This window comes from Doryrhamphus excisus, linkage group LG19, assembly GCF_037039965.1.
Source record: "Doryrhamphus excisus strain RoL-2023G ecotype Guam linkage group LG19, RoL_Dexc_Guam_v1.1, whole genome shotgun sequence".
Taxonomy (NCBI): Eukaryota; Metazoa; Chordata; class Actinopteri; order Syngnathiformes; family Syngnathidae; genus Doryrhamphus; species Doryrhamphus excisus.
The window spans coordinates 11,934,625-11,958,990 of NC_136375.1; the positions used below are offsets into that span (position 1 = coordinate 11,934,625).

The 24,366-nt window shown below is 42.2% G+C and overlaps 1 protein-coding gene across 3 annotated transcripts in view; it reads right to left on the bottom strand.

The window, feature by feature from the left end:
* Positions 1-399: 399 nt before the first annotated feature.
* sgk1 (serum/glucocorticoid regulated kinase 1) overlaps positions 400-24,366 on the bottom strand; it is a 40,252-nt gene continuing 16,285 nt past the window's right edge. Inside the window, exons 6-16 of one of the 3 annotated variants that reach the window (XM_058056721.2) lie at positions 17,918-18,112; positions 15,047-15,110; positions 4,938-5,013; positions 4,788-4,863; positions 3,457-3,645; positions 3,238-3,369; positions 2,011-2,247; positions 1,848-1,943; positions 1,613-1,768; positions 1,437-1,526; positions 400-1,356 (exon numbers count right to left, since the gene is read on the bottom strand). In XM_058056721.2, the coding sequence (XP_057912704.1) occupies positions 1,189-1,356; positions 1,437-1,526; positions 1,613-1,768; positions 1,848-1,943; positions 2,011-2,247; positions 3,238-3,369; positions 3,457-3,645; positions 4,788-4,863; positions 4,938-5,013; positions 15,047-15,110; positions 17,918-18,112 (1,479 nt within the window). In that variant the 3' untranslated portion in view covers positions 400-1,188. Of the gene's footprint in view, positions 1,357-1,436; positions 1,527-1,612; positions 1,769-1,847; positions 1,944-2,010; positions 2,248-3,237; positions 3,370-3,456; positions 3,646-4,787; positions 4,864-4,937; positions 5,014-5,102; positions 5,355-6,736; positions 6,951-15,046; positions 15,111-17,917; positions 18,113-24,366 lie in introns of those variants that run through there. The other 2 variants (XM_058056723.2, XM_058056722.2) reach the window with 2 other exon arrangements.

Here is a 24,366-nt window from a genome sequence, read left to right on the forward strand (position 1 = left end):
CAAAATCACCAAATTCAAAATTGCCAATTTATGCCGTTTTTGGGTGCTTCTGGGGCCCCTGTTGAGTGTGTGTGAGGTTTCCTGTGTTTTTTTTGACCAGAAAAGTGCATTAGAAGCAAGATGAAAAAAAATGGAAAAAAACGACATACTAACCCCTTATGATTTTTGTCAAAAATCACCACCTCAAACACTGCCATTTTGTGCCGTTTTGGGGTGTTTCTGGGTCCCCTGTTGAGCGTGTGTGAGGTTTCCTCTGTTGTATGTATGCATGTATTTATGTGTTTACATCTTGGATTGTATATCTATGTGTATACATGTTATGTTTGAATGTGTATGTGTGCATGTATGTACTATATGTGTATACATATTTAAACATCTACAAGTCTTTCCCACATCAAGTAAAGTTCAACCTTTTATTGCAAAGCAGCAAAGTTCACAAATCTCGAAACAATTTTTGAATTTACAGTACATTGAAACATGAATGGTTACAACCAATAGCACATCTACGCATACCTTTTAGTCATCTGTAAATCAATATACATTACAACTAGTACACTTGACTCCAAATATACAAAGAAACTTAAATAGTGCTCAACAGCAACATTGAAATGGAATGTTCCGCTGGGTGGGGGCTCTTGGCAACACGTGCTACGACAATAGCAGCAAGTCTCTCTTGGTTATCAGCATTATTTCTGTTTGGCGTGCAATTGACACGGCTCATGAGTCTGTGTGCTACAGCGGCCTCTTGTGGCGGATCTTCCCACCTGCAGTCTGAAGAAATGAGGGAGGGAGTGACTTGGAAGTGCGGACCGGTCCACCGTGAGGGAGAGAACAAAAAGGCACCTTAAGAAGCCCGCTCTGTAACATTCATCCGACTCCCGTCTCTTTTCCGGACATTGAACAAAAAGCACCCGAAGTGAAGTTGGGACCAGGATGACGATGAGGATGAGTCGCTACGTAGATGAAGACACGTGTGCTTATTGATTTGCCGGAGCCATCCGTGTGCAAAGGGACCTCTGCGCTTGTTTGGGAATTTGGGAATTTGTGCATTCTCATGGGGAATAACGGTTGCCGTGGAGGAACGTCGGTGTATTTACACACAAACAACCAAACAGGACGCTTTCCCAAAATATCAATCCAGGCTGGAAATGCTAGTCTATATGATAAGAGTCCTGGTGTTGGGGAGTCCTATAGGTAGGAGTCCATGGAAGGGGCGTAGGAGAAGCCCACAAAGGCCTCGGCAGCCTCTTTGATGCTAGCCGTCACCAGGGCGCTGTCGGGCGAGCAGCCGATGGAACTGGGTACCGGCTCGTCTGTGAACTCGGGGTCAAAGTGTCGTAGGTCGTTAGGGCCCGTCTGGTTGGAAGAGAGACACGTTGAAAATGTCATACTGGAAATGATGGCAGCAAAAAGCTCACTTCATGTCAAGTTCTTACCACGTTGGGGTTGAAGGGAGGCGTGATCTTCTTGGCGTTGAGCTCATCCCAGTTGATGGGTGAGAAGAACATGTGGTTCTTGATTTCAAGCTGAGGAGACATCAGAGGCGGTCAGGTCAAAGCGTGGCTATGAGACGTTTGGATAAGAAGAAGAAACAACAGGAGTTGGCGCTCACAAAGTCGTCTGTGCATCCCAGTCGCTTGGTTCTGTCCTTCTGCAGCAGGCCCTCCAGCAGGTGTCTGGCCGCGTTGGAGATGTTGGGCTTCAGCTGCAGGGGTTTGTTCAGGATGTTGTCGTACATCTCCGCCGTGTTGCGGCTGTAGAAGGGGGGCTGCGAGAGGGGACAAAGAGCACCAGTTAAAGTGTGCAAGGAGGAGGAGAAGAAGAGAAAGGAGGCAACTGTCACTCACCAGGCCGTAGAGCATCTCGTAGAGGACGGCTCCTAAACACCACCAATCCACCGTGCGGTCATAAGGTTGCTTGTGGAGCACCTCTGGAGCTAAATACTACAACAAAACACAACAAAGCGCTCTTGATTCCCTGCTCAAAAAGCAACACCATATATATTCTTACCTCCGGCGTGCCGCAGAACGTGGACGTAGTCCCGTTGGGCTCGATGTTCTCCTTGCACAGGCCGAAGTCAGTGAGGATGATGTGACCCTGTGAGTCCAGCAGGATGTTCTCCGGCTTCAGGTCCCGGTAGACGATGTTGAGGGAGTGCAGGTAGCCTAGCGCGCTGGCGATCTCGGCGGCGTAGAAGCGTGCCCTAGGCTCCAGGAAGCAACGCTCTCGCTGGAGGTGGTAGAAGAGCTGCAGAAGAACACAAAGGCCATGTGTGAAGACAGGTGACAGCATGGGAGGACACACATGAAGACGTTACAGCATGGTAGGACACACATGAAGACGTTACAGCATGGTTGGACACACATGAAGACGTTACAGCATGGTAGGACACACATGAAGACAGGTGCCAGCATGGGAGGACACACATGAAGACGTTACATCATGGGAGGACACACATGAAGACAGGTGACAGCATGGTAGGACACACATGAAGACAGGCAACAGCATGGTAGGACACACATGAAGACAGATGACAGCATGGGAGGCCACACATGAAGACGTTACAGCATGGGAGGACACATGAAGACGTTACAGGATGGTAGGACACACATGAAGACAGGTGACAGCATGGGAGGACACACATGAAGACGTTACAGCATGGTAGGACACACATGAAGACAGGTGACAGCATGGTTGGACACACATGAAGACAGGTGACAGCATAAGAGGACACACATGAAGACGTTACAGCATGGTAGGACACACATGAAGACAGGTGCCAGCATGGGAGGACACACATGAAGATGTTACAGCATGGGAGGACACACATGAAGACATGTGACAGCATGGTAGGACACACATGAAGACAGGTGACAGCATGGGAGGACACACATGAAGACGTTACAGCATGGTAGGACACACATGAAGACAGATGACAGCATGGGAGGCCACACATGAAGACGTTACAGCATGGGAGGACACATGAAGACACATGGTCGTGTAAGAAGACAGGTGACAGACTGAAATAAATTGGGAATAAATCTCTAACCCTGACCTGCAAACCACACAAATACACAACACTGCTCGTCCAACAATGGCAGGAAATGGACTCGATTAGACACACGCGACTGACTCACTGACTGACTGACTGAGGATGGCTAACTTTGGGACCTGGCCCCTGACTCCGCCCACCACTTCCTGACTTTCCTTTGGAGGCAGGACGTCTCTTAGCCTCACCTCGCCTCCATTGATGTAGTCCAGAATGAAGTAGAGCTTGTCTGCCGTCTGGAAGGAGTAGTGCAGCCCCACCAGGAAAGGATGCTTGACATTCTTCAGCAGCACATTTCGCTCTGACATGATGTGCTTCTCCTGGGGAAGGCAAAGGTCAGGGGTCAGAGGCTGTCAAGCGGAGAGAGATCGCTCATAAAACAAACTCATCAGCGCCTGCCTGCCTACCTCCTTCTTCTTGAGGATGGCCTTCTTCTGTAGGACCTTGACGGCGTAGAACTGGTCATCGGCGCGGTGGCGGGCCAGCAGCACCTTGCCGAAGCTGCCCTTGCCGATGACCTTGAGGAAGTGGAAGTCGCTGGGCTTGGCTGAGGGGTTGGACGACGGGCCGAGGTTTATCTGCTGGGTTGGGCTAGGCTGCGGGACCGCAACACTTCATTAGGTACACCTTTACAATCTGACACTACAGCCAATATCCATACATAGTCATTTTACAATCATTAGTAGTACTCAGCATACCTACAGTGGTATTTAGCTTTTATTAAAAACAACTTCTACAACTAGTCTGTTGCTTTTGACATTGGAGCAACAACTGTCTGTTTTCATCTCTGAAATATGTCTATTGTTTTCAAAGCTTACTGCTCCAAGTTATAAAATGCTCTTTGTGACCACTAGGCGGCAGCGTTGACGCATTTTGTGGCAACTTTTTTCCTTTACGTTGTACTAAAGCAAGTGTTTTGTTGCCTCAAGAGTGCAGCTAATCTTGTAATAGAAGACCAACAGGCTGAGTACTCATGCAAGGACTACTGTGACATATATGTGGGCTAACATTGGCAGAGCTCATATTTCATATTGCATTTTATTTTTAAATAGAATTTTAAATAGAAGGGAATGCTAGTGGGTTGTTGTTCCTCCCACACCCACCGGGTTTCTCAATAAATGGCGATGCAGTCAAAACTGTGATGTTTTCATAGCTCATTTTTATAATGGAAGTCTGGACATCATGAGTTTAGCATGATGTCCAGTTACCATGTTGATCCAAGTTACCATGGCGATAGAGCTGCTTTAAAAAAAATAAGGTCTGACACCCTGACAGTATAACCCCTTCATAGTTCATATTTACAGCTACTTAGCTACAAATATTACTGACTAGTGTGTTTCTACAACCATAATAGCACATTTCCCATATGGTCCTTGTATGGCATAAATTATCTACAAAAACTTTAAATTGCATCTAATACTACACTTGCATGTATATCTTTTGTATATCAATATGATAACATTTTACTTTTTAATTTGATTTTTTGTTGTTTTCATTCAATGACCTCTTATTTCATGTCATTTTATTGTGCTTCCCGGTTAGCAAAACGACATAAAAACTCTACTTTGTTGTGGATAATAAAAACTGGCGGAACACGTTTTTTTTCTCTGCTTGAAAAACGGCCTTGAGCAAGTTTCGAACAAATATTTCCCATAGTATTCTTTGCATTGGCTGTCCCAAACAGTATGTATGAGATGTATAGCTGATGTTGTGCCCATGATGATTGAAGGGTACTTACAGGAGGAGAGGGGTTGGTATTCATGAGCTCGGCATCCTGCGGAGGACTCAAGGTGAGGATGGACTGCACCTCAGGACTTCAAACCAAAAGTAAAAGAAATGTAAGAAATGATATACATTTTAAGTGATGAGCCACATGCTCGATACTCACTGTTTGCAGGCGTAGGAATTTGTAGCCAGCCTCTGAATGAAGTCGTTCAAACCCATTCTCCTCTGTTTCATAAAAGCTGGAAGAAACAAAAAGAAAAAAAAACACTCATTAAAGTCAATCCAATGGATAGGAAATAAGCAGTAAATATATTCCTGTCCTCCATACCAGTGACTAAAGCCACCAGCCCCTTGGACTTGGAGTAAGTCATGTCAGTCTGTCCTCTGTCTGTTTTAATCGTCATGGTGGCGAAGATTTGGCCCAAAAAGAAAAATATTACAAGTTCGCCGTTGGCTCTTTGCTTTTATGATGACAGGAAAGCTAAGGGGGCGGCGTTTCCGGGTGGGCGTGAGCCTCCGGAGAGAAGCCTTCAGCTGATTGGACGCCCCGCTTTCCTCTTGCCCAATTACAGCTTGCAGCGCCCAGCACCTAAAGTAGTGTTGCTTGCGTCAAAACAGAAAGGAAACCGTTCTTGTACTGTTTGCACACTTTTGCGGAATTGCGAAATTTTTAAACCTCACCTGAGCAACTATGTGTGACCTTTAAAGTACGTCTGACTAAAAAAATAATAATAAAAAAAAAAAACAAACAAACACGATTTGTGTTCGCTAATGATATCCAGATGTGTCCCTGACGCTTTAATGCGCTTGTAAGGAGGGTTGTAAAATACGTCTTATAAGAACATCAGTACACAATATGATAATATGATAATATGATTATGGCCGTTTGTTTATTTTTGCAGTAGGGATAAGCATCAACCTTCCATAAGAGTTCACAAAGGAGCGAGGCGTGAGCAAAGGAAACATTTCTGTGCAGATACGGACCACACATATTGGGAAAAAGTAGCATTTCCCACAGGCTAATACATGGAGTATTTGTTCTACAGCCTGTCCAAGGACCTTTGCGTGTGAATCGCGTTTGCAACAAAGCAAATAATGGAAACGAGCCTATCACTTTTCACTGTTTTGGCTGCTGTTCAATTATAACGGCCCAGAATGACGCAGATTCCCTTTGCTAAAAAAAAAAAAAAAAAAAGTGGCAGAGTCTGAACCCAAGAAGGGGGTGGGGGGTGGGGGGGTCGGATGCCAAAAAAAAAGCCGCTGGTAGTGGAAAAATACAGAGTGAGGGAAAGAAAGACTCCACAAGTTGAAGGAGGAGAAAGGAGAGCTGGAGCATGGACATGCAGGAGTCCATCCATCCAGAAAGCGATAACTTTAAGGCACAGATAATATCACGGTACCGCAATCACACACACACCAGACGTTTAGCGTCAGCGTCATTATGTAAGACACCTGGATGGAGTTTTTTTTTTTTTAATCTAGAGTGGCCACATGTACAGATATCAGTATGAAGTCCACGTCCACTTTGTTCAACACAAACAAATTAACTTTTAATTATTCAAAAATAAAAGTTAATTTGCAATTGCAATTCCAAAACAAAAACATGCAATTTTGCTACACGATGTTCAGCACTCATTTGCAGGAAAAAAAACAACCCCCCTCATTCCCCCACTTCACACCCACAAAATGGTATTTTGGCAAAGCAGGTCACAGATTTGCGGCGTGGATGGAGCACCCCCTCAAGATAAGAGTCTGCATTTTCCTCCCAAACATAAGTAGGTTACAGCATCATCCTCCTTATGTAACGCACTGTATACATCCCCAGCAGACGGGGGTTACTACTGTACATATATAATCCCACATTCGTTCATCTACGACCCATCTCCCCCTTTAAGAACACGTTTTAAAACCAAATACAGTATACTGTGTCAAGGTTGCGTTCAAAGCCCAGCTCGTACTCACAAGTCAAAGCCGTCGTTTTGTCTTTCATTAGGGGATGCTTCAATGTCCGAGGTTGGTGTCAGAAGGTGGGCTGGATGGCAGAGAGCTAACAATCACATTAGCTAGCATTCCTCGGCCAGGAGACTTTCTTCTAACTGATTTCTTTTCCCTTCCAGATCCTTTCGCTGAACGGGAAGGCGGAGACCGTCCGCCTTCTTGTTTCCTTCCATTCTGAAGCATGACCCGTGGTGCGTTCAAGTCCTTCACGGAAAGTCAGGAGTTTGGAGCTGCGGCGCTGGACGCGGTGAAAGCAGGGTTTCCCCAGGCACAAGTTACATGTTTGGGTCCTTTTTTTTGGTGTAATAAGGTACTTGAATGCATCGTGACGTCCATACAGACATGTAAACTAATCATAAAGAGATATTGAGACAGAAATTGTGGTCTTGCTTAACAATAAAATCATAAAAAATAAATCTTAATCTATTACTGTAATGTAATGGTAAATGTATTAAAGTATTTGTTTTGTAATTGTGACAAATGTAAAGGTTATAATACAATGCCATGTATTCAGTAATTATCTTTTCATTAGTTTTTACATTATAATTATTAATAACAATATTTTAATGTTTTAATAAATAAAATAACATATAAATTCATTATTAAACCTCCCCCCAAAAGTTACACCTGTTAAAAATATTCATCAAATATTACATCTTTTTTCCACAAAAAAATTATGAGACTTGAAAACAATCTTTAAATGTATTTCTAAAAATTAAATATTAAAATACATTATTAAACACCCCCCCCCCCCCAAAAAAGTTACACCTGTTAAAAACATTACAAAAATTACTTATTTTTTTGGTTTGTTTTTTCGACAAAAAAAGAGTAGTGATTAAAATTTGACTTGAAAAATATTGGACAGTATCAAGTAATTTTATGTGTTTTTAACAAAACAAATGACAGCATTTGACTCTACCAACCCAATTATCCAGACACACACCTTAAGAATCATATCTCTCCATGTTATTGTGACATTAGTGAAATTTGGAGCCTCCATGCGAGGCATATTCGGCCTCCACGCCACACCTCCTTGTGCAAACAGTGTTCCGCCTTCACAAAGAGGTTTTTTTCCACTGTGTCCCAGCAGGCATGGGAATTAAACAGTAACCTGGATTGGGAAACCTCAGCAGGTTCACATTCATTGAAAAAAGTCTAGAGAAAAAAAATCCAGTGCAGAGACATAAGAGTTCATTGTCGGACAATGTGTACCATTGTAGTGGTCGGTCCTACTGACTGAGGTACTCCTTGTCACCCCCCCCCTCCTCTTACCACAAAGTGACCACTCCGAGCGTGTCCTCAGTGCCTCCATTGAGGCTTCTCATCAACGCTCTGCAGCCCGCTAGTCTCAGACTACATTTGTCTCCAGCAAAACAAGAACATCATTGAGTTTGAAAGGTATCTGACATGGGGGTGATGGTCAAAATGGCTGAGGTCAAAGGTTGAATAAGCACACCAGTTTGGACCCAATCTTCAAGTCATCACTGAACCAGGAAGTAGCCTGAACCAAACTACTGAAACAAATATAGTACAGTCCTGTCATCAGTGAACCAGGAAGTAGCCTGAAACAAACTACTGAAACAAATATAGTACAGTCCTGTCATTGAACCAGGAAGTAGCCTGAAACAAACTACTGAAACCAGGAAGTAGCCTGAAACAAACTACTGAAACAAACATAGTACAGTCCTGTCATTGAACCAGGAAGTAGCCTGAAACAAACTACTGAAACCAGGAAGTAGCCTGAACCAACTACTGAAACAAATATAGTACAGTCCTGTCATCACTGAAACCAGGAAGTAGCCTGAAACAAACTACTGAAACAAATATACTACAGTCCTGTCATTGAACCAGGAAGTAGCCTGAAACAAATATAGTACAGTCCTGGTACTGAACCAGGAAGTAGCCTGAAACCAACTACTGAAACAAATATAGCACAGTCCTGTCACTATTGAACCAGGAAGTAGCCTGAAACAAGCTACTGAAACAAATATAGTACAGTGCTGTCACTATTGAACCAGGAAGTAGCATGAAACCAACTACTGAAACAAATATAGTACAGTCCTATCATCGAACCAGGAAGTAGACTGAAACCAACTACTGAAACAAATATAGTACAGTCCTGTCACTATTGAACCAGGAAGTAGCCTGAAACAAACTACTGAAACAAATATAGTACAGTCCTGTCACTATTTAACCAGGAAGTAGCCTGAAACACGCTACTGAAACAAATATAGTACAGTCCTGTCACTATTGAACCAGGAAGTAGCATGAAACCAACTACTGAAACAAATATAGTACAGTCCTATCATTGAACCAGGAAGTAGAATGAAACCAACTACTGAAACAAATATAGTACAGTCCTGTCACTATTGAACCAGGAAGTAGCATGAAACCAACTACTGAAACAAATATAGTACAGTCCTATCATTGAACCAGGAAGTAGCCTGAAACACGCTACTGAAACAAATATAGTACAGTCCTGTCACTATTGAACCAGGAAGTAGCATGAAACCAACTACTGAAACAAATATAGTACAGTCCTATCATTGAACCAGGAAGTAGACTGAAACCAACTACTGAAACAAATATAGTACAGTCCTGTCACTATTGAACCAGGAAGTAGCCTGAAACAAACTACTGAAACAAATATAGTACAGTCCTGTCACTATTGAACCAGGAAGTAGCATGAAACCAACTACTGAAACAAATATAGTACAGTCCTATCATTGAACCAGGAAGTAGACTGAAACCAACTACTGAAACAAATATAGTACAGTCCTATCATTGAACCAGGAAGTAGACTGAAACCAACTACTGAAACAAATATAGTACAGTCCTATCATTGAACCAGGAAGTAGCATGAAACCAACTACTGAAACAAATATAGTACAGTTCTATCATTGAACCAGGAAGTAGACTGAAACCAACTACTGAAACAAATATAGTACAGTCCTGTCACTATTGAACCAGGAAGTAGCATGAAACCAACTACTGAAACAAATATAGTACAGTCCTGTCATTGAACCAGGAAGTAGACTGAAACCAACTACTGAAACAAATATAGAACAGTCCTGTCACTATTGAACCAGGAAGTAGCCTGAAACAAACTACTGAAACAAATATAGTACAGTCCTGTCACTATTGAACCAGGAGGTTCAGTTGTGCATCACTGAACCAGGAAGTCGCCAACAGACTTCTGTTAATGTTTTGGTAAGTCTGCTACACATGAAAGATCATGTTGGGAAGCGCGGGAGAAGAAGTTAATAACAGGACCTCTCCTGTGGATGCTTCCAAAAGTACATACTTATTGGCTTTGTGTGTGTGAGACGAGTCTATTATGTAAGACACTGGCGGCAATATGACGGATGCCAAGAGCTGGGCCTGTGTGACTCACATGCACTTTGGGATGCCGCTTGGTGGGAGCACAGGAAGGGTGGCGAGGCCGGGCCAGTCAGCGGATATTAGCCTCGTAGTGTAAACAGTCTTTTTTTTTCCGTCTGCCACACTTTCATCCATCCATCTTTTATCTACTGTTATAGTCTGCCCGCCCGGGGACGGTGTGCTTGCTCCGAGCTGTTAGGCCGTGAATGCCGATGAGCTTTGTTGGCGAGAACGTGAACGCCGTTACGTAAAAAACACTTGCCTATTCACAGTCCCAGTCTGGCTTTTATTGGGACCCCTAGTGGATCGCCAATGTGTGCTGGCGGTGATGAAAGTAGCTTGGGAGCTATCGGGGAATCTGGTCCAAGTGGCCCCCCGAGCCTGGCCGATGTTTTCTATCATACACTAGCAACGTCGAGACGTTCTTCCGTGTTTGTTACTGATGGAGCATTGTCAACTGTGTAGGTGTGTGTTGGCTAAGGGCAGGTCTGCACAGGTGGGAATGCTAGGGCTACAATGAAAGCAACCCACTTGGGAAATCCTGGCTTTTTAAAAAAATGGTTTGTTTCATGGTCACAACGTGTTTATATATGTGTATAAAGTACACATGTTTTGTGTACATGTGTATAAACACGTGGCAACAACTAATGCTGGACAACTTTTTCTTAAGGCCACCAAGCCAAATAAAAAGCAAAACAAACTAAATACTTCTATACCTGATGAAGCGATGAAGTCCCATTCCAACGTTATGGCCACTTAATTCCCACATCTTTCCCTCAGGACATCCACTCTATTTTCTTTTTCACATAAAAGTACCCTCTGGGTCCATTTCATACAATCTACACGGATACACACCAACAGGGCTAATTATTGGACTTCAAGATTTAAAAAGGGGTCAAATATGTTCCAAATCAGTACCCCTAAAGATAGAATGATGTAGTATTTTGCTGAGAGGGGTTTCATGGCGTCCACTGTGTACTTTGCTCTGCAGCAATCTCATTATCTACAATTAATATTACATGCACCAGTGTGGGTAACACTTCACAATAAGGTACACAAAGTAACAGTAGTTAATGTGGAATGAACCTACCTAACCCTAAACACTACTCATTAGTTCCTCACTAACTACTCTCAATTCATGTGCCGTAGTTCCTCAGTAACTACTTGACTACTACTCGATAACTACTTGAAATGTATGTGCCTTACTTCCCCAGTCAATACTTTAGTCAGTTCATTTTCTTCATTAGTTCCTCGGTAAGTACTCTAAATTTATGTGCGTTACTTGCCCATTCACTATTTACTAATTACTTCTTCATTAGTTCATCAGTAACCACTCTAAATGCCTTAGTTCCTCAGTAACTACTTGCTAGTTCTTCATTGGTTCCTCTGTAACTACTCTAAATTCACGTACCTTGGTTCCCCATTAATTACTCTACTCATTAGTTCTTCATTAGTTCCTCTGTAACTACTCTAAATTCATGTACCTTGGTTCCCCATTAATTACTTTACTCAATAGTTCCTCAGCAACCACTCTAAATGAATGTGCCTTCGTTCCTCTAATCACTCATTACTCCCTCATTAGTTCCTCATTCCTTCCTCAGTAACTACTCTAAACGGATGTGCCTTAGTTCCAGAGTAACTGCTTTACTTGTTAGTTCCTTAGTTACTAGTATAAATTGAGGTGCCTTAGTTCTCCAGTAACTACTCTACTCATTAGTTCATTAGTTCATCAGTAACTACTACTCATTAGTTCCTCAGCAACCACTCTAAATGAATGTGCCTTCGTTCCTCTAACCACTCATTACTTCCTCATTAGTTCCTCATTCCTTCCTCAGTAACTACTCGAAATGGATGTGCCTTGGTTCCTCAGTAACTACTTTACTTGTTAGTTCCTTAGTTACTACTTTAAATTGATGTGTCTTAGTTCTCCAGTAACGACTCTACTCATTAGTTCCTTAGTAACTACTCTAAATATATGTGCTTTAGTCATTAGTTGCTGTATTTTTGGTGTACTTTATTGCAAAATATGTAGCAAAAAATGTGTTGCTAAGGCTGCTAAATGCCAAGTGCATGGTACGTAATAAAGTGCCCAGCCAGGGTTGGGGTTTTTGTTTTGGTGGTACTCTAAAACTTTCCACCGTGCACTCCAATGACAAATGAGTGTGTTGCAAGAGTGGAAATGAATGGTGCTTGTGTGTGCATGAGTGTGTTTGAATAATACACCTAATTCAGCTATGCTGAATGAGAAAGAAGCACACACTAACAAAGATGCGTGACAAAGATGTCCTTTTATGCTTTTGTATGTCAAAGTGACACACAAACACAAATAAAGATAGTTTGAGCTGCTAGTGTTTCTGGCTGGAGGTGGATGCTCGGACATCAGAGCAGAGAGGGCATAGATAGAGGGCACGACAGCCTCTCTATCATTTACTACAGGGTGTTCAAAGTGCGGCCCGTCTACGTTTTGTTTATCAGCACATTTAGGAAATTATTTAACAATAAAGCTAAAAAGCAAAAATGGAAAAAAATCAGTAGTCATTTTTACAACAGTAGGGTTGTAACTTTGAAATATGGTTTTAAAGTTAACATTTTTAAAACAAGTCATAGTTTTAGGGGAAAAAAAGAAAATTCGAATAAAGTTGTCATTTTTGGACATTTGGAAAAAGAATGGAGTCATGTTATTACGGGAATAAAGTCATAATTACAAGAATATCTACAAGAAGAAAGTTGAAATAGTTGAAAAGTTGAAAAAACAGCAAAAATGAAAAAAAAACAGCTGTCATTTTACAAAAATAAAGTCAAAATATTAAGAGAAAAGGTAATTTTAGAAGAATAACATTGTAATATTTTGAAGTCAGCATAAAAATGAAATAATATTACGAAAAAGTTATTTTTGGCAAATTAGGCTGCAAGAAAAGACAGCAAAATATGATGCCAATAAAGTTACAAGAAAAGAAAATATCCCAGAAGAAAGTTGAAATAAATAAAACAACTGCACAAATGGCAAAAAAATGCTGTCATTTTATGAAAATAAAGTCAAAATATCAAGAGAAAAAAAGTTGTATTCTAACAAGAAAAAAGTGGCAAGAATAAACTCACAATACTATAAGAAAAAATAATTATTAAAATTATTAAAATTATTATCTAATAGCATGTAGTTGGAATATTATAAGAAAAAAACGTCTTTCAAGTCGTAACATTATGTGAAATGAACCCAAAAAAATTAATTGGAATAAAAAAATTGGTTTGGGGGGAAGTTATACATTTATGGAAATAAAGTCAGAATTTTACAAGAAGAAAAGATATAGTTATTTAAGATGAAAGTTGAAATATTTCAAAAATAATCAAAAACAGAGGGAAGTTGATACTCCGCCTTTATGACAAAACTGAGATGCAGTTTTTTTTCTTGAAATATATACAGTATAACTTTATACTTTCCCAAATATCAAAGTGGCAAAGTTGCACCCTTTCATTTTTCCCGATGTGACCCTCACTGGATCTACTGGATCCCTTGATCTCTTATAAGCTACTGGAATGCAGCTTTAGAAATAAAGCTCCATTCGTGTCATCACCGTGTTTTTACCAGACCCATTATGGCAAAAACAAACAGCAATTTTGGTTTTGGAACAACGCTAATTACTGTGAGAGTTGGAAGCAAATAATGGGATGAGGTAAATGACACATCTCTGAATCACTCGGGTTCGACAGCAAACAAGCGAGAGAGCACCAGGGAATACGTACGGAAACTGTGTGTCGACAGGAACGCTAGCAACGTGACCGTGGCTATTGGCCGAAGTGGCCTTATTTGGCTGCGAAATGACTGCAGACTCAGCCAAGCGCTTGAAGGTGTTACTGTGCAAGTAGCATCTTGTCTTCCCCACACAGTCTGACGATCTTTTTAAACGTAATTAACACACCAACAGCAGCGCTGACTTCCTCACGGACAACCGCCAGACATTTCTCCCTCGCTATCCACACCAACACGTGACAACGCTTCCTTGTTTTTCCACCAACGCCAAGCAAAATGCATTCCCATCACGGGAATTCACAATGTTACGACAAACGTAGGAATGTCTTCATGTCTGCACTTCAACCGTATCGCTGCTGTTTTGCTGTGATAATTGGGACAATTAGACGATATTTTCATTTTTTTAAAGTACATTTTCAGGCTCTCTTTTCAAGAAGAAACACTGTTCCAAAAGTACAGATTTGGCACCGCTATCAGATAACTTGTAAACAATACAATTTTTCATGACATTTAAATTGCTGTCAATCTTATTTATGTTATTTATGTCAAAATCTTTTTTCCCAAAAAAGGCCATTCATTCATTCATTCATTCATTCATTTTCTACCGCTTTTTCCTCACGAGGGTCACGGCGGGTGCTGGAGCCTATCCCAGCTGTCATCGGGCAAGAGGCGGGGTACACCCTGGACTGGTCGCCAGCCAATCACAGAGCCAAAAAAGGGCAATTGTACATAAAAATATATATATTTTTTACATAATAGAAAATAAAAACTATTGTCATTTACCTGTAAAAATACCATCACATATAAATGTAATATGTCACTAAATGACCTTTCCACAGTCACAGATTGACATCAAACAGCGACGGTATCGATATACAGTATAATCCAGTTGCATTGATACCGTAACATCACAGCATTGATGATTTAGTGTTTTTGCCTAGCAACACTTTTGGCACAATGTCTCCCTACACCGGACCAGTAAACACACTCTGATGACACACAGAGTAACTTCCGTATCAGGAGCAGACAGTGAAGAGAAACAGAAGAAGAGAAAGACGTGTCTGGAGGACAGCATGAATGGTGAAAGAAGGGAGGAGAAGAAGGAGGAGCAAGCAAAAACAACAAGAGTCTTATTTAAGACCTACCGTTGTCGCCAGGGCAACAGTAGCTGTCCGGGTCTGACTCATTGTGGTAGTAAAGGTCCATGGCCTGGGGGGTGGAGGGGGGGGGTGCAGAGAACATTGGCATGAGTCAATAAAAACAACATTTTAACAGCACTGATGATACACTGTGACTTGCTGGCTTGCTGATGCAATGTGTGACAGGAAGACATTCACACAGCTAAACACATTCTTCTCATGGGTCCAACCCTGCCAGTTCAGTTGGGGTGGGGGGTGGTGTGGATTGGGGGGGGTTATGGGATGTTGTGGAGACTGAGCAGACATTGTGCTCTGACGTTCTATGAAAAGCGCAGCAAAATAAAAAGCCCACAGTAGAGACCAGACCTCTGCCAAGGACCAACCGCTGGTGGGTCACTGCCCCACTTGGCCCCAATGCAAGTAGACTGAAACCTCAAACATTAGCATAGCAGATCCTCCAGTTCTTCTATATAGAGGGGATCATACCAAGTAGCTGGTAACTTTGCCATCAGTAATCTACTCCAGGGGTGTGAATGAATGGGAGCTAGCAATGTTAGCAGTGTTTTACGATGCCCGCTGACGTTAAATAATTGTGAGTAAAATAAGGATAGGCAAGTTTATTCTTGTCGGCAACTCATCTTATCCGTCAACATTCTCAACACACACCAACCACTGCTACATCTGTGGTGTTTTGCGTCAATAAATAGAAGGATTATAATTATATCTCGTTTTTTCACACCATGGTGACGCTAAATAGAAATGTGAGGTGTTCCTAGACGACTTGTGGGTCACACACTCAATGGGAGCGCAGTGATGCTTGATATCTACAGCAGTCCTGCTAAACCAGCATTCTGGAAGAGTAAGCTGCTGTATTGTGACCCAGACCGGTTCCTGCCCCACTTTCAGGGCCCGGCTCCCACCTGATGTGCCTTAATGAAGCTGCGTTGCCGGGGCGACGCAGTGTTTAATCACTCCCCAGAAAGTAGCAGGAGAGACAGGGGGGGGGGGCCCGACTGCACCATCACGCAGGGGGAGCTGCATTGCCGAAGCCAGGATGGAAAGCAATCTGCCTGACGACATGTGAAGGTTTTACATGGACTTTAATCTCGTACATACAGAAGCTGAGCATGTTATTGGCTCCATCTTCATTTTGAATATTCACGTAACAACACCTGACCATTATGTCAGAAGTAGCACACGGAAGCGACATAAGTCTGCCCCACATTTACGGTCGTGGCACAGCCCCCGCAGCTATCGTGTCTTAGGACATTCCCGACGTTCCATCGTGTCAGATATTACTTTCAAGACGCCGCCGTCACTCAGGCTCTTCTTAAAAGAGACAGTCGGCTCCAGTCTTCTCTGAGCCATCCTTATTTTGGTCTTCCTTATCACAACAATCACTATTCTCCTGTGGGTGTGTTTGTTTTTTACAGGGAGCGAAGCCGAGACGTGTGTCATTGTAATAACTCCTTGACAAGATCACAGACCATGTTTTTTTTAACATGAATTTACGCAGATTACATTTGTGATACAGCCAAGCGAGTGATACAGCCTCCTGGATCAATACAAGAATCGGAATATTTGCTTGATGGTGTCCATGTTTTTGAGCCATTTATTCATTCATTTTCTACTGCTTATCCTCACGGGGGTGGGGGGTCCTGGAGCCTATCCCAACTGTCTTCGGGCGAGAGGCGGGGTACACCCTGGACTGGTCGCCAGCCAATCACAGGGCACATATATGTAGACAAACAACCATTCACACTCACAATCATACCTATGGACAATTTGGAGTCTCCAATTAACCTAGCATGTTTTTGGAATGTGGGAGGTAACCGCAGTCCCCAGAGAAAACCCACCAAGGGTGGAATTGAACTCGGATCTCCTAGCTGTGCGGCCTGTGGACTAACCACTCACTGCCGTGCAGCCAAGAGTTCAACTTATTCAAGAAAATTTCATATTTTTCTCTTGCTGGCTGAGAATTAGTAACTCCAACCACTTCTGCCTGATGCTTGCCTATTTAGGAAAGCTGAACAAAATGATCTTTCCCTAGACAAACAACCATTCACACTCACATTCATACCTATGGACAATTTGGAGTGGCCAATTAACCTAGCATGTTTTTGGAATGTGGGAGGAAACCGGAGTACCCGGAGAAAACACACACATGCACGGGGAGAACATGCCAACTCCACACAGAGATGGCCGAGGGTTGGATCGAACTCGGGTGTCCTAGCTGTGAGGCCTACGAGCTAACCACTCGGTTGCCGTGCAGCCGTTTTTGAGCCAATCTTGCTCAAATTTTACACACGTGTGCTTGCCAAAAGTGAGTAGTGTGATTTTTTGTCAGGTCAGGTGTCGGCTTTGGGGTTTGCTAACAGCGCCACCATGGGGTCTGGAGCACCGGCAACACAATAGGGGTGCGTGTTTGGACAAATGTTCATCTTATTGTGTGAGCTTTTCACTTTCTCTTAATGGAATTTGGTGTCCCAATACATTCCAGTGGTATCTGCCTTTTTGTTACCGTGCAGTATTTATATAATTTTCCTCACTTATGCCAGAGCAAACCTCCGCCAAGGCTTCACAGTCCCTTTGGATCAGCACCCACATGTTATGCACGCCTTAATGTTGTCATTATTCTCTGAGCTTTTCCTATTAAATCTGGAGAAACATATCCCAGGGCTGCTCCCAAAACTGCATTTGTTTCTTTACAGGCAGAATAATTTATTGATCCATCGTGGGGGATTTGACTCGTTGTAGTGCAGGAAAGTATGCACGCATAATAACAAACAGTCAAAAGAAAGTAGGTCAAGTTGAAGAAGCATGAAATAGAAGCTTAAGCAATGAGATGACGTGCATGAAAGTGCAAAAGATACAGACCTGCGTGCGCTGGCGTGGCTGCCAGGTGTCCTCCAGGGCGTAGCTGATGTAAGGTCCGCTACAGATGGAGCACTCCACCATGACGGGGCTGGCCAGGAAGGGCGAGCAATGAGCCCCCCAAGACTGACAGCAGCCCAGATGGGCATCCGGCTCGGACTCCTTCATCTGACCAGATAGCATCTTCCACTTCCTGACCTGGAAGACGACATCGGCGTTGGTTAATCACCACGTGTCAGTAGCACATAAAATTACAAATAAAAACAAGTAAAACACAAATGTTCTTTAATAAAATTTATTTTTATAATTTTTATAATATATTTTGTAAAATGCTTTATTTTATTTTTAAGGCACATTATTATTATTTTTTTTACTAACTTTCTACTTTCCTCTATTAGATTTTTGAACAGTTTCCAAGCTCGTGTAAGTATTAAAATACAGCGCAAATGGACTCAATATTATCAATAGTTACACAAACACAAACCTTCTGTGAACATAAGCGCTGCAACAGTGTGAAAGGAATGCAGAATAATCTTCCATAGAGGGAAATAGCCTCAAGAAGTCTTGCAGCTGGAGGCAGTAACATCTCTCTATACAGTATTTGCATTCCATAGGAGGAAGAAGCCAGTGAGTCACTTAAGAGGATTGTACACACACCCTCATCCACATTGAACATACAACTGAAGACATACACCTAATTCATATAAACCCCTCACATACACAGACACGTTTGAAGTGAAAGTACACTCCTGATCACAATTTTAAACCAGTTGAAAAATTGCAACGGTTTATGTTTTGCACTGTTTTGCACTGTTTTGCACTCAAGGAGGTTGTAAGTAGAGCTTCAAAATGCAAAAATCCACACTATCATGGTAATGGTAATGGTTTGATTTCATTTGAACATGCATCAGATTACAATTGAATGCATCACATAATCAGTTCACAGTTCCACATGTCCAAAAGGAGTAGGAAGAAGCAAAACTTATTAAATCCTACCCCTCCATCTGGTACTTTTACAATCAGTCCTATCATATAAGTGTTTCACATTTAGTTCTTCCCCCATGATCTCTTGATGGCAATGGCAGAGAAGCAGTAAGACATTTCAAACTTCTCTTCAAGTCAAGCGGCAGACCCCCCAAAAAATGTCACCAGCACCTGAAGCAGAAGATCCATCCTGGATCCAAATGAAGGTTGTGACTGGTGCAGAGTGCAGTCCAATAAACATCAGATGGCATCTGCAGGAGAAGGCTTTTAAAAAGAAAAAAGGTCTCCAAAGGCCTCGTCTCTACTGAAAGGTAGAAGAAAGTTTTATTATTTATAAAAAAAAAAAGGTAACCTTGACGTTCCTGATGGCTTCCGACATGACCGGCATAACAAGGAGATCCCATCTGAGATCTTTTCCACACGGTGCAGCACATCATGATCTTTCAATGGAAGAATGGAGCATCAGGTTGTGCAGGGGCGTCAAACAGCAGCTGGCTATGTGGGGCAACCCTCATGTCTGTGTGGTAATGACAACACCCCACTTCACAAAGTTCTTCTTCCAAGGAATAATCTCACTCTTTTGAACCATCCTGCATGTTGCCCTCATCTAAATCCAATGGAGAACATTTCATGGATGGTGAGGGAAGTTTACAAAAATTCCTTACTCAAAAATCAGCTTACTCAAAAATGTATTATTTCATTTTCAAAGTCAACTTAGAACCTCAGTGCAAAATGTCAATTCTGTCAACTGGTCTCAAAATTTAGATCAGGAGTGTCTAAGCGTCATGCCAGCAGCGGTCAAGGTGAACGCAGCAGTTCAACAGGACGGAAGCAAATCCAGCATGATGGATGTTGTAGTGACCCAGAATGTCCGTTACGTAAGCTAAATGGCGTCCTTGGCACAGCCAGCTGACAGGTTCAGTGACTGCGGCCCGCTTCTAACGAGCGTTATCAAGGCTGCTATCAGCGAAGGGGCCTCTCCGCTAACACCACTGCATGCACTGCTGGAAATGTGCGGCAGGGAGATTGGGACTGTGTGTATCCCAACTTGCAAATCAGCAAATAACTGTGTGAATGATACAGTAACTCCCTGCACTGTAATTATGGATAAGTACCGAGAGGCAGAATAGATTCTAATGATTAGTGAAGGTGCCAAACTACTACAGAGAAAAAAAGCAAAAGAAATCATATTGATATTATGAAAATATGATGAAAATCCAGTCATATTATTACAGAAAAACAATAAAATATTTAGTAATATTTGGAGGAAAAACCTATTAAATGTACAAAATTTCCCAACAAAAACTGTAGTAGTGTTAAGTAACCTATGTCAAAATACTATCACAAAAAAATAGCAATGTTACGAGAAGAGTTCGACTTTCATTAATTCATTCATTTTCTGGAGCCTATCCCAGCTGTCTTCGGGCGAGAGGCGGGGTACACCCTGGACTGGTAGCCAGCCAATCACAGGGCACATATAGACAAACAACCATTCACACTCACATTCATACCTATGGACAATTTGGAGTCTCCAATTAACCTAGCATGTTTTTGGAATGTAGGAGGAAACCGCAGTCCCCAGAGAAAACCCACCAAGGGTGGAATTGAACTCGGATCTCCGAGCTGTGCGGCCTGTGGACTAACCACTCATTCGTTGTGCAGCCAAGAGTTCAACTTATTCAAGAAAATTCTATATTTTTCTCTTGCTGGCTGAGAATTAGTAACTCCAACCACTTCTGCCTGATGCTTGCCTATTTAGGAAAGCTGAACAAAATGATCTTTCCCTTGAACGGGAACAAACACTTCCTGCGTGCCATTGCTAACACGGTAGATAGAGCCAAGCACAGAGGGGGGAGGGTGGGCCTACTTTGTATCTGGGAATGCCCATATAAGGAACTCCGGGCAGTAGAGCCATCTAAAACTTCTTTCAGGGCTCACTTCCAAATGCTCGAACCTCATCATTTGACGCTGTGGCATTGTTTAACACAAGAATACAACATTGTAACCACACATGTGTCAGAAAAGTAGAAAAAACATCATAGATGTGACATTTTGATTGATTAAAAGCGTAGTTTGCATGCAAAGCCCATGAAGTGAGAGCGTGTGTGCAAGTGTAATACTTAATAATCGTTATGTACTGTATGTATGTACGTAAGAGCCATGACCTGCTGCTCTTTATTGTACAGACATTCACACCTTTATCTCCTCATCTACTTTACTGTGCCTGTGGCGGAACATGTTCTAGAGAAAGAACGGCTGGTGGCTGCTTGGACAAGAAACTGCATGTGCATGAGAACACACAGGATGAACATGAACACACCACAAGCATAACACACAAATACTGTATGGAGGTCACTCATTTCTAGACTGGGCTTCCTCTTGTTGACCTTTGACCTGCCTTTTGTTCAACGAGCCTTTCAAACAACACACTTCTATAATGCACAGTCCTGTATATATACCGTATACTGTATATAATAATATATACTGTGTAGTCTTTTCACCTCCTAAAGCGAGGCTGTTGAGACACTTTTCTAAAGTATTCCAATTCAAGAAGCAATTAGGAAGTTGGCTTCTTCAACAAAATGGCACCTAACTTTTTCAAATGCATCCAGTAATACATCTGGGATCTGTTTTGGGTCCCAACTTGAGGTTTGGAAAATTTTGTTTTTACTATTTGTTTTGTGATTGGGGAAAAAAATGTATGTTGATTTTTTTGTTTTTACATATTTGTAAAAATACATTTGTTGAATTGTTTTAAATTTTTAGTACTGTCTCTTTTATACACAATACATCAGTTTTGTCAAGAAACAATAGTATTAGCCTAACCCCAAAATGAAAAACAATAAAAATTACTACACTGTAAAATTATACAATGCAGTTATATCAATGTTATGAAAAATACATATTTTCAAAATATATATATTAAAATGTAAATAAATAACATAATTTAATAATTATTAATATTATATTTTTTATTCCAAAAATATTTTAGTCCAATTAAAAAAAACTTTAATTTGCCATTCCCTATTATTTCTGATTAGTACGGTTGTGACGAGATGAGACAATACACAAGTCGGTGAGATCAAGATGAGATTACTTTTAAGATAACAACAATAAAAAAAAACAAAAACATATGACAATATATTGCCATCTATTCATTTCATTTCCACTACGTTACACTCTTCTGCACTTTGTGTGTATGCTAGCGGCCCCGCCTCCACCCACCGAGGCAAAGGTATGACTGAAAAGGGCTCATGGTGCTGAGAGCAATGAACAGAGTGAACCCTGGCAATATATTGAGGCTGGCAAAACTGTGTCATTCATTCATTTATTTATTATTATGCCCAGGCCTATAGTGACCGCAAAACAACTATTTTTCTGAATGAGAAACTTTGTCACGTTTTAATCTGGCAAGATCTTGTGCGCCCCCTGGCTGTGAGTGTACCTGCTTTATAGTGACGTGTGTGCGTGGCCTCGGTTGTGATGACTAACAAATGACAAAACATGTTGGGTTTTTTATGCGAAGAAAAGTGCAGCAAAGTGAGAAGTCCTGAGAGGAAAATGATGGCAGAGGGGAAGGTGGAGGGATGTTAAGAGGGTGGGAAGGTCAACCTGAAAAACGAGTACGTGAGAGGCAGCATGTGGTGGAGCCGCGTCATGTTGTTGTTGGACTGCCAGTGCGACTAACCTTTGGGGCCACATCACCCCATATGGACCCTAAGATGATTGCAGTTGAGGTGTTGATGCAAGGTATTAAAATCCTCAAGCCTTTAATAAATATATATCATTCACTATTATTGCTGGTTTGAGTGGGTAGTGTGACATGCATTTGGTGTTACTAAAAATGGTGTAGTTACAATAAAGAAGTGCAGGAAAGTGAAAGTCCTGAGGTGCTGATGGTGGGGGGTGGAGGGATGTTGAGAGGGTGGGAAGGTCAACCTGAAAAACGAGTACGTGAGAAGCAGCATGAGGTGGAGATGCGTCATGTTGTTGTTGGACTGGCAATACGACTAACCTTTGGCACCGCAGCATCACGCTACGGACCCTAGGCCGATTTCATTTTGGGCGTCACAGTCTTAACGTGTCTCAGTGATGATGCAAAGTATTCAAGTGTCTAAAACCCTGCTTCTATTTCCAGGAAGTAAACACGCTTCTCTTTCCCTGGAAGCTCCGCCATGGTTTAAGTGTGTAAACAGTTAGAGGACAGGTCTTTGTGACGCAGATCCTTTGTGGGACATCTTACTTTCGCGCCCCCAACATCGCAGCTTGTGTGAACACAGCCATACCATCAGTGTCTTGAGCGCTGAGTAAGCATATTGATCGGCGGGAAGCAGATCACATCAGCGCTAAGCTCTCCTGCTGATGACGTGCCACTGGGACCAAATTACTGCAATAACTACGTTGCTGAGCGCTGTTGGCAAGCGTTCTGTAACATCAAGATGGGAGTGAGGGATTAGCACGGTTCGTTGGCCAGATTAGAACAGCAGTAATCCCACAAAATTCCCTTACAATGCGACTAAGAAGGGAGGATGAGGCAGGGAAGAGAGGGACTTACTAAAACTGGTACTTACATTAAGACTTTCATATTTTTGTGGAGGTGATAATCCTTTTAAAAAAAAATTAAAAAGTATATGTAAAAACAAAAAAGCAAAAGAAAGTCATATATGAGAATTAAGAAACAAATCTTATGAGAACATTCATTCATTCATTTTCTACCGCTTATCCTCACGAGGTGCTGGAGCCTATCCCAGCTGTCTTCAGGCGAGAGGCGGGGTACACCCTGGACTGGTGGCCAGTCAATCACAGGGCACATATAGACAAACAACCATTCACACTCACATTCATACCTATGGACAATTTGGAGTAGCCAATTAACCTAGCATGTTTTTGGAATGTGGGAGGAAACCGGAGTACCCGGAGAAAACCCACGCATGCACAGGGAGAACATGCAAACCGAGGGTGGGATTGAACCCTGGTCTCCTAGCTGTGAGGTCTGCGCGCTAACCACTCGACCGCTGTGCCGCCCCTTATGAGAACAAAGTTGCAATATTACAGCAAAGTCATGATGTCACCAGAAGAAAGTAGTCATGATGGTACTGGAATTTAATTCTAAATATTCCAAGAATAACGTATTATCAATCGCCAATCGTCAGTATCCGCTAAAAAAAGTAAAAGTCCACACAGTGTTGCAGGGAAAGGGGAATAAATGGCGGATCTCTGCATGAAAGGAGCAAGGTGAACTGGTTCACTCAATGGTGCACTTGCGAAGGTTATCACGCTCTCTGGAGATCCACTCCAAATCAGCTGGAGCTGCCGCCCGTGTCACGGCAGCGTTAAAAGGTCACAGTCTTCATGTGTCACACGCAACTTATTAACTCCGGCCACCACCAACGCTGGCAGGATTACGTCAAAGAAAGTCTGAAGTTCAAAGTCTACAAGGGACTTCTTCTCGGATGTGTTGTAAAAGT